Below are 10,136 nucleotides of genomic sequence, written 5' to 3'. Positions count from 1 at the left end.
CCAGTGTTAGCTTTAAGCTATAGGGGTCATAGGTCTCCAATTCGATTCCCAGTCTGTCTGGCTTAGCTGGTCTCAGCAGCAGCTGGCATGCTACAAATGACGTCAATGCACTAAGGTTATAGAAAGGTGAAGAAAAGTTAGCCATGGTTTCAAATTCTGCTAATTATCCAGAGACCCCAACTGGAAAATGTGTGTGCACACGTGTGTGCATGTATTGATATCAAGTGAGGATAAGGTCTTTGATACCCACTGTATAAACTCACACATTAGAACTAGTCATTTGTAAGAGATTTTGGAGGGCTGTGTGCTTAAATAATAATTTATCTTGCTCTTGTGCAGTAATGGTATTTAAGAAGATCTTAGAACACTAACTTAACCACATGTAGTGGACAAGCACCTTTGAAATAAGGTTCAATTACTTACTGTCTATATTTGCTTCAAAATTAATTTCTTTCCCCAAAGGCAGAATAGTCTCTATCTCAACCAACTAATCGTGTGGAATTTTGCCCAAGAATAAAGATGCAATAAATTACTGCACAACACTGTATGATCTTTGCAAATTGTGCCAAACATGTTGCAACACAGGATTGCTCATCTCAGGATCGAAACATTAGGACTTTTATTCAAATACTGAATGAGAGTTGACAGAATTAGAGCGAAAACACAGGAAAGAAAAAGGGACAAGAATAGAACAGAAACTAGGAAAGCATTCAAAAATTAATTGAAATATCCATAAAAAATATAAAAAGGATGTTGAAAAGAGAATCCAATTTAGATAAACATTAGAATGGTACTGGAGTACAAGTTTAAGAAAATGTCCTTGATTGCAAACAAGTTAATAGTTACATAAAAGAATGCACATAAAACAATTAAAATATATTCACAATATGGGGGGAAAATTGATTTATTGAAAAAAATAAAGATATTGCAGCACTGACGTCGAGCTGTGTAGAATTACAAAAAAATACACACAGGAAACATATGCTTTATTTGTTGGCCTCCTGTTTTTAAAGCACATTCTTTTTATAGTAGGAAGGAAGACAGGAGTATTATGTAAAGGCATACACAAAAGTTTCTCTCTGGGGAAAGCTGTACAAATATGCAAAAGAATAAGTTAAAAGCTTTGTTTCCAAATTCCCATATGAATCGAAACCTTTTTCTCAAGAATAAAAAAAACTAAGAACCAGCTTACCAAATTAGTTTACTATATATTACATGCTTTGAAAAAAAAATAATAAAAATGTTCACAAAAAGTGTCATTTCAGAAACTTTACATAATAAACAAAACTGCAACATTTTTCCCCTTGTTTTAAAAAAAAAGGAATGACAGCACCTTTCCATGGATTCCAGCATGGCGAGCACACATTCACCAGTTAGAACTTGGAATAACATTGCCAGGTCTTCGACACACCAACTTGTAATATTCATATACTGTAAATGCCACATTAAAACATCCCCAGGCCCTGAACTGGTAAACGTATGTATTTTCCAAGGAAATAGTGAGGTAGTGTGAGCCTCATGAGCACTTCTGTTTTAGAAAGGAAACATTTTGTTCGCAGGTTCACCTTTCTCGCTGTGAAAGATATCATGTCTCGAGGCTTTCTATCTTGTTTACATGCTTTTGTTTTTGCACTGTTCTTTTGAGATGAACTTTGAAGTCAGTCCTTTCAAACCTCACCATGGTAACTATAGCTTAAATAGCAGTCAGCAAGAGAAAGGCAATAGCCAATTACTTAGGCTCTCGCCCTTCTTTTCTTGTAAGTGGTGACTCATGCTTGGCATATAGTTCCATGGCAACTGGCACTCCTAGGTGCCAGTCTCCTGGCACCTATTCTTCAAAGTGAAATTTGATGACGAATGTTGGCAAGCTATTTGACTGTAGCGTAAATCATTGGAAGCTTCCGAGTTCATTACCTTGTGTATTCCAGAATAAGTCGACTATCAAATTTCAGGAGTCTGAACCGTGGGTTATTTTTCACCTTCCTCTTTCTGCAAATGGGAGAGAAATTCCTCTAATACCATTACTTCACACAAACAGAGGTCAGCTAAGTCCTTCTGACAGCTTAAAAGACTGAATTTAAAGGGCTTACTGGTCTACACATCTCAGTAATTACCTTCTAGCTCATTTACCTGCCGAGTCTTGGAGGAGTTTGTCATTTGCTGCTTTCATCAACCACAGTGCTTTTTTATGTATCATTGTCAAAAATTCTCTGATTCCTTTTGAAACAAGTTAATATATCTAGGAGGATCAGGAGAACAGCATTGTACCTGCGTTATGGGGAGTGCACCAAATGTGCCCAGCGAAGATAATCACATAACCAGAATTCAGGATGGGTTAATAATCAAATTGCTCTGTTTTAACCAGTTTGCACTATCATCTTGACAGTCAAAACCAGAAGAATTGTGCTTTTTATTTTCTTCAAAATCTATTTTTTTTTGCATTTTGGCATATTGTCTCTCAAGCCATGTGCTCCTTCTTTGAAGCATATTGTGAAAGATATCTTTGATGCATATTTTCATGACTGGTTATGTTTGGCATTCAATACGGTCCAGAAATGATTGCCATTAGCCTCAATTGGTCCAATAACTCTTCTCCCCCACAAATTAAAAAGCCATTTGAAAGCACTACTGTTAGGATAAATTACCAAAGCACTTTAAAAAAACATGAATGCATAATTCTTTATGTTTCTTCTAGCTAGCTCAGAAAAATATCTAAAATGTATTGCCTACCTTTTTCTGGTCTTAATTCCAACTAGTCATTTAAAAAACTCATAAGCCCACTAAACACTATTCAAGTAATCAGAGTCAACAGTTCCTTGCCATCAAAATATATGACATCCTTCATTTAATAATATGCAAAGTACCCTTAGACTTCCAAAGCATATGAAGTTACTCACTACCCTGCTTTGTCCTTCAACCTTTTATATCTATGCAAAAAGCATAGTTCCTTTTACTCCAAGTTCACTGAACAATGAAGAGCATCCAATTTTATCAACTCAGTCTTTCAAAAGTGCATTCACAGTTTAAAAAAAATCCAAGTGCTATCCTTCCATGCTAAGATTTAAATACAAAGTAATCCACTTAAAAAAAGGACTTCCTTCTTTAGAATGTATGTTAACCAATTTAAAGCAAACTTTTATGAAACTGTAACCTGTGGAATTTAAGCTTTCACTCTTTCTGCACAATTCTGTCAGAATATGTTTCCCAGCATTCAGGTACAGTACTTTCAGCAAACGAAAATGTTCCAAGGATGATTCCCATTGGTAGAAATAAACCATTGTTTGAACAGATCGAGAAAGATGCAAGGCACACAGAGTAAGTTATCCATATGTTAAACAATGAAGTTTGAAAGTCAACCAGCAATGACTTAAACTAGAGTTCCAGGTTTAGAGTCTTCATGCCATAACAACACTTGCTCTTCAGAATACACATCATCTTCCAGCTGGCTTGTGTCTCCACTGTCTATTTGTTCTGGGTAAGCTCTGGTAAATATTTTGAAAGAAAAAAGAAAGTTAGAAAAGAACTGCAATATTCATCTAAAAAGGACATGTATTTCAGAAAATGCCAATTTAGTTTAAAAGAGTCAATACATTAGTCACAATTTACAAATTATAGCTTTTTTATAAAAATCTGCATGTGGTTTAATAAAGTCGATTGCCTGAAGGTCACAGGGACACAGTTAGAGTCATAGAGCTGTACAGCATGGAAACAGAGCCTTTGGTCCAACTCGTCCATGCCAACTAAATATCCTATATAAATCTAGTAACATTTGCCAACATTTGGCTCATATCCATCTAAACCATTCCTATTCATATATCCATCCAGATGCCTTTTAAGTGTTGTAATTGTACCAACCTCTGGCGGCTCATTGCATACAGGCACCACCCTCCACTTTGAAAAAAAGTTGCCGCTTCGGTCCCTTTTCAATCTTTCCCTCTCACCTTAAACCTATGTCCTCTAGTTTTGGATTCCCCCATCCTGGGGAAAGACCTTTGCTATCCACCCCATCCCTGCAACTCATGATTTTATAAACATCTATAAAGGATACCCCTTAGCCTCCAACGCTGCAGAGAAAACAGCCCCAGCCTATTCAGCCTCTTCCTACGATCAAACCCCCCAAGCCAGACAACATCTTGTGAATCTGTTCTGAACCCTTTCTAGTTTCACAACATGCTTTCTATAGCAGGGAGACCAGAACTGCACGCAGTATTCCAAAAGTGACCTAACAAATGTCCTGTACAGCTGCAACATGACCTCCCAATTCCTATACTCAATGCACTGACCAATATAGGCAAACATACCAAATGCCTTCTTCACTATCCTGTCTAACTGTTCTTTCATAGTTGGATCAAGAATGTCAATGAGATAACCTACATCTGCTGCAGAATAAAAGCCTGACGGAAAAACCATTTCCTTCACCGTTGACTGCACGATCGTTAGTGATTTATTTAGTTCCTAACATTTAGAATTTCTCGAACTCTTATCGAAGCATTAATATAACTAAATAAAACAGAAACTGTGGATGGGCTGAAGTGTGCTTATCATTGTGATCCTATTAATAGTTTTACCAGAAATTAAATGCTGATGGTACCACAATTCTCTATTCATCTTTATTGCTACAGTGATGAATGAACACTTGAAATAGATTTTAAACAAAACTAGGAATTTCTTAAAAGTTTTACAAGAAAATAATTTGATTAGATGCAATGTGATAATTATTGATAACCTCAGGGAATGCTTGAAATTCAAATCAGAAGGCTAGTCAGATTAAATTTTAAATATAGTAATATTGTATATTTTAAAGAAAACTCAGGTTTACAAATCAGGATGATACTATTGGTAAGTAACAGTGCTTCCTTGAACCTAGAAACCCTCTATATTTAGGTCTGGATATTCATATTTGACTCATTAATAAACAGCTCAAAAGGTACACTGCATAGCATGGTGTCTTTTTCAATTTCAGTTAAATGTTTTTAAAAGAATTGAGTAGTCATTGGTGATTGCAAAAGCCATTTAGTGGTACAGGCCATTAATGATTCATTTTCCCTTTAAGCTGACTAATGCTGCAAGCATTGCTCCAATAAATTTAAAACATGGCTTGGTGTCAAAATTTTGTTTAATGTCCCCTGCAAATACCTTTATGTTTTACAGGAAAAGATTCCAACTAAATTCAGCTTTATGATTTTTTTTGGGGGAGCAGGGAAGGTTGGTGGGAAATAAAGGAGATTGGGTAGAGCAACTTACTTTGAAGACTCCTTCTATATTCAAACTTTACTCCACTCAGTAATTTCAGAATACCAGAACATTGGAACCATTCCCTGACAACCACATCCACCCCCAACCTTTCCTTCCCTGATAAGATATTGTTCCATATATACCTCCCACACTTCAGTCAAGTACCCATTTTCAGTCATGCAAGCCTATGTATGAGTATTACAGGTTATGCACCCATCAATTACATAATACTGAGTCCAGCATTACCCTCAGACTTGAATAGTAAGAACAAAAACTGTGCCTGTCTTATTTTCCCTTTCCCTAGACCAGGAACACAGAGGTCAACTGAGAAACTAATTGAATAGCTATTCGACACACAATCCTGAAGGGAATTTGTACAATTCAGCAATGTCCTATACTGACTAGAATACTGGGGAAAAAGTACACAAAATCTTTTGGGAAGTACTTTTAAAAATTTGATCATAGACAAAGTACAGCAGATCTCAATGCCAAATCACTCTACAATAATTTAGCATGTAAATGTAAGTAAATTAATAAAGAAACAAAATTCAAAACTTCAACTTTTTTTGCTGTACATATATTGACATGTGGACCTCAATTAAAGCATAGAATTTTTAGAACTGAATTGTAATAAATATTAGGAGGAACCCTTGATCTTTAGACTGTTAGTTTCAAAATTTTGTTTTGAGTTCCGCAACTGTTGACTATTTGTTGAAGCAATAAAGCAACATTAAGGTTATTGCTCTTAAATTTATAAACTTTACATCAAAGAAGCGCTACATAGAAAGCGGCTCAGCTAACTTCAAGCTTTGTTAGCAAGCGTAAACACCAAGAGTCACCAACCATCACAGACAAAAACACGCGAGAATACTTACTACCGCGGACTACATTTTGCGTATAGGTATTTAATGAATATCTCATTTCTGTAGATACGATGGTGGCTGCAGTCAGTACACTGAATGAAACACTCCTCTTTGTAAGGGAGAGTGGAAGTGGATGAAGTGGATGAGAAAGAGGAAGAGGAAGAGGAAGAGGAGGAGGCAGATGAGTGTCTGGTAGGAGCAGTGCCAACAGCAGGGAAATGGTGGTGCTCGGTAGAAAAAGGATCATCAAGAGACTGGAAGGAGCTATGCCTACAAGAAAATGACCGACAAGCAAAGTAAGAAGTGAATCGCGAGATTATTTTCTTCATTTCTTTTGCTCCTCCCTTGCAAGTGTTCATTTAAACAAGGGTACAGAATCACAGGCATCAGTAGGCCCATTGATAGCTCAACCATGTGAAATTTGTTGTCTCAACACTAATCACTATATAATGCTACAGCACCATACAGGTTGAATTCTTCACATTATCACTTTACTGCTCAAAGCTATGCTGCCGGAGAAAGGAAGCACTGAGCAAAGGCCATGTACCTCCCTGTAAAAGATGTCATAAAGGTAAAACATTCACTTCTGGTGGAACTGAGGCGGAACTAGTATTGAAAGAAATGCCTGGCATTATAATGCAAAATCTGAGGTCTATTCCATTCTGTAGAACAGTATTGCAAAGTGTAAACAATTCATAACAGTAAGAGCAGTTTAATTGAGTGCAACAACTTAGGTTTAAAAACCCTTGTTTGTGCGATACCCAAAGTACTCCCCTTTCTTCTGAAAAGATCTTCACAGACCTTGACTATTGGGAGGATTTTACATTGACCCTTCAATAATAAACTGTTATATAACAATAGTTCTGGCTGTGATCTGCCTGCACTGCTCATAAACAAAGCTTTTCACTGCATTTTGGTATATGAGACAATAAAATCAATCAATACTTCTCTTTACAGAAATCTCTAATTTTGTGGGTAAGGTGTAGAAATGCTGTTCTTCAAAAAAAAACATGCTATGGTACGATTCCTCATTCATCTATTCACCTCATGTCTCCTGCAAGCAGCAGGTTTTAAAACTGACATGTTCCTTTTCATTCACTGACTACACTTGTTTAAGTGGGAGAAAGTTTCAAAAATAATTGCTGGAATATACCGGAAACCAGCCATTAACACAAATATAATTTCTGCAAATAGATTACAAGTTTCAGCTTTAAGAAGCGAAACAGGTGAACTCAGATTTTTCTCTGGTTGCTGTTGACACTCACCTGCTGTGTAGTGTAGTATTGCTGTAGGAGTTACTAAACGAACTTGTGTAAGTTCCGTGATCATAGTCCTGATGGCCGACAGTTAACTGGCTCCGCCAAGTTCCTGTACTTGTCGCTGAAGAGACTGGGATTTTAAAAGATTATGAATTTTTAAAAACCATGTAAGCTGCACATTAGCCAATGATGATTTAATTTGTCTTTTAGAATTTTAAACGTTTGATTCATTTAGTAATTGACCGGACTCAAATATATTCTAATACAATTACGCAATTCAGCTTACCATAGACCAGAGAAGTTCAAGTCACCCAATCATGTTCTACCTTTAGGAATAGTCAAATTCATATATCACGTTTACGTAATGTGCTCTAACTGGTTTTACTACTCCACCAATATAATAGATCTAAATATGTCCATCGTATCTGCTCTATATTGTCAACTGAACTCTACTGAAATGCTGTTTATATCACAACAATGTATGTTTAAGGTAATAATTTACCTGGGTTAGAACAAATCATCTAGCCCTGCCTATCCAAAACTGAATCTGTGAACACGTCAGACTATTCGATTGTAATCTAAGCAAGGAATTCTCCGTGGTATGTTTAACACACTCACTGACACATCAGGAGAGGAACAACCTGTTACTTCCACTATTAGTTACTATTCCGGAAATGACAAAAAGTAGTTTATCTTATTATTTCTTATTCTTACTTTATCTTAGTATTGTCATTTTTAAACCTGCCACACACTACTTTTAAAGTCACATCCTCACAATATTTGCCTGGTAAACAAAACATGAATGCTAAATAATTACGTAACAAAAAAAAAAAAAGGACTCCGAATCCAAAAAAAAACAAAATAATTAGCCAGCTGAAAGTTACATCATGGAACCACATTTGTGCTTGAACAACAAAACCCTCAGGTCAAATTTGTACAGAATACACTCCATTAACTTATCCTAAACTTTAAGTTTTATCATCCATGGTGCTAAAACCATATTTATAAAAAGTGTGTGTTCAGGAATAAAATCAAAAGCTGGAATTTAATGGTTAGAATGGAGTTGTCCACCAGCTGGAGAGCCAGAGAAAAACCTGCCACAGTGAATTCTGAGTGCCCCACGAGAACAAAGTCTCAATTTTAGTCAACCTGCTGGCTGCTGCTATGAATGATGGCCATTGCAGGTGCTTCAGTGGAGGCAGCACCTACGTGGAGAAGGAGCACCAGGGCAATTATGGAGGCCTCAGCCAGCGAGATAATAGTGGGTGGGAAATGTGGTGAGGGGGCGTTGGGGAAGCAGGGGAATTGGCTTTCCAAGAGTAAATTCATTTACGCCAACAAGTCCTTCATTGGCCTTAGGATGCTGAAGTGGGACACACCCCACCCTGGTACAGCAGATATACCTCTGCTTTGGTGAAGTTTACCTCCAGGTTGTCCATGTGGCGCAGCCTACTTCTGCCTCTGGTACAAATGCAGCAGCTGTGGGATGAAATCCTTAAAAGACTTCTGGGAATGAAGGCCACCCTCAATCACTCCTTCCCAAGGCTTAAGCTGGGTTAAGTCAGGATGATGAACGGTCTTGAACATGCATCTTCCTGCCCCATTATATAACCCCTGCACCACTGCCCCCACAGCCCCCTTTTAGGCTCTGGGGCAAGCATTAAATTCTGCTCCCAACATCTAAACTTACAAACATGATAGACTTGTATCACTAACAGTCAGCAAATTCTTAAGGTGCAAGTGATAACTTCAGCTGAGAAATCTTATCCTACCTGATGTGAAAGACGTAGCCCTACTTGTAGGGGAAAATGGACCGTGCATATAAGCAAATCCTAGGCTTTGCTGTGAGCCCCTGTCAGAGTCTAAGCCTGCCTGCAGGCCGTAATCCTTGTGTGTTGAGGCACGCTCATACCAGCCGCGCAAACTTTCTGCAACCAAGGCTTTCTGGATATTTTTGGTTATTTGTTCACTCTTAGCACCTCTCCTACGCACATTCCTCAGTGTTGCATATGGGTTTTGAGGCATACTCTCGCTGTCACCCTGGTAAGACCTATTGTAATCTCTGTAGTGTTCAGCATTGTAAGAATGTGATGATCTATATGGGGCTTTAACATTATAGTGACCTTCAGTGTCATTTTCAAATGTATATCCATAAGGCTCATAGTCACAGTATGGTGGATATCCTGGAATATAATAGTCAGATGAAGGTTGGTTGTAAGAATTCTGATAAACTCCATTCCTTCCATCTTTTGGTGCTAAATTTGGCATGCTTCCTGAAGCTGCCGAGGAAACAATTGGTTTCTTGTGTCTTCGTCTTTCTCTTGACCGGCAACCCATTGTCATGGTGTTGTAGTATTGGGGAGGTTTACTTGGTGTGATATAGTACTCAGTACTGGATTGACTGGTGTAGGATGACCCATCATCCAGTAGCTCTGTACTGCAACTCCTCTGAGCTACTGAGAGGGGGAATACTGTCCTTTCACTTGCACTTTCATCCAGAAGATGAGATTGCGATTCCAAGCTGCCGCTGCGTTGTCTGAAGTGATTCGGGGAAAGCTCAGGTCTGCATATAACAAAACACAAATGAAGAGAGATCTAGTACAGTTTCTATTTCAAGCCTTAGAAATGTTACAATGAAACCCACACTGAATGCTGAAATATATTTTTTCCCCAATATTTACAAATATTTCACATGAATTAATGCCAAACAAATTGCTGAAACAAGACATTTTGTTGAAGCTTTTCACCTTGCACCAATCAAGGACATTACAAGAATACT

General features: G+C 37.6%; 1 protein-coding gene across 1 annotated transcript in view; it reads right to left on the bottom strand.

Annotated features, from left to right (window-relative positions):
• Nucleotides 1-875: 875 nt before the first annotated feature.
• LOC109931553 (FERM domain-containing protein 4B) overlaps nucleotides 876-10,136 on the bottom strand; it is a 40,583-nt gene continuing 31,322 nt past the window's right edge. The window contains exons 11-13 of the mRNA XM_048606300.1: nucleotides 9,130-9,920; nucleotides 7,364-7,487; nucleotides 876-3,482 (exon numbers count right to left, since the gene is read on the bottom strand). Coding sequence (XP_048462257.1) covers nucleotides 3,368-3,482; nucleotides 7,364-7,487; nucleotides 9,130-9,920 — 1,030 coding nt within the window. The 3' untranslated portion in view covers nucleotides 876-3,367. The remainder of the gene's footprint in view (nucleotides 3,483-7,363; nucleotides 7,488-9,129; nucleotides 9,921-10,136) is intronic.

The sequence above is a fragment of the Rhincodon typus genome, chromosome 16 (genome assembly GCF_021869965.1).
Source record: "Rhincodon typus isolate 14 chromosome 16, sRhiTyp1.1, whole genome shotgun sequence".
Lineage (NCBI taxonomy): Eukaryota > Metazoa > Chordata > Chondrichthyes > Orectolobiformes > Rhincodontidae > Rhincodon > Rhincodon typus.
This window is presented reverse-complemented; position numbering and strand designations above follow the sequence as displayed.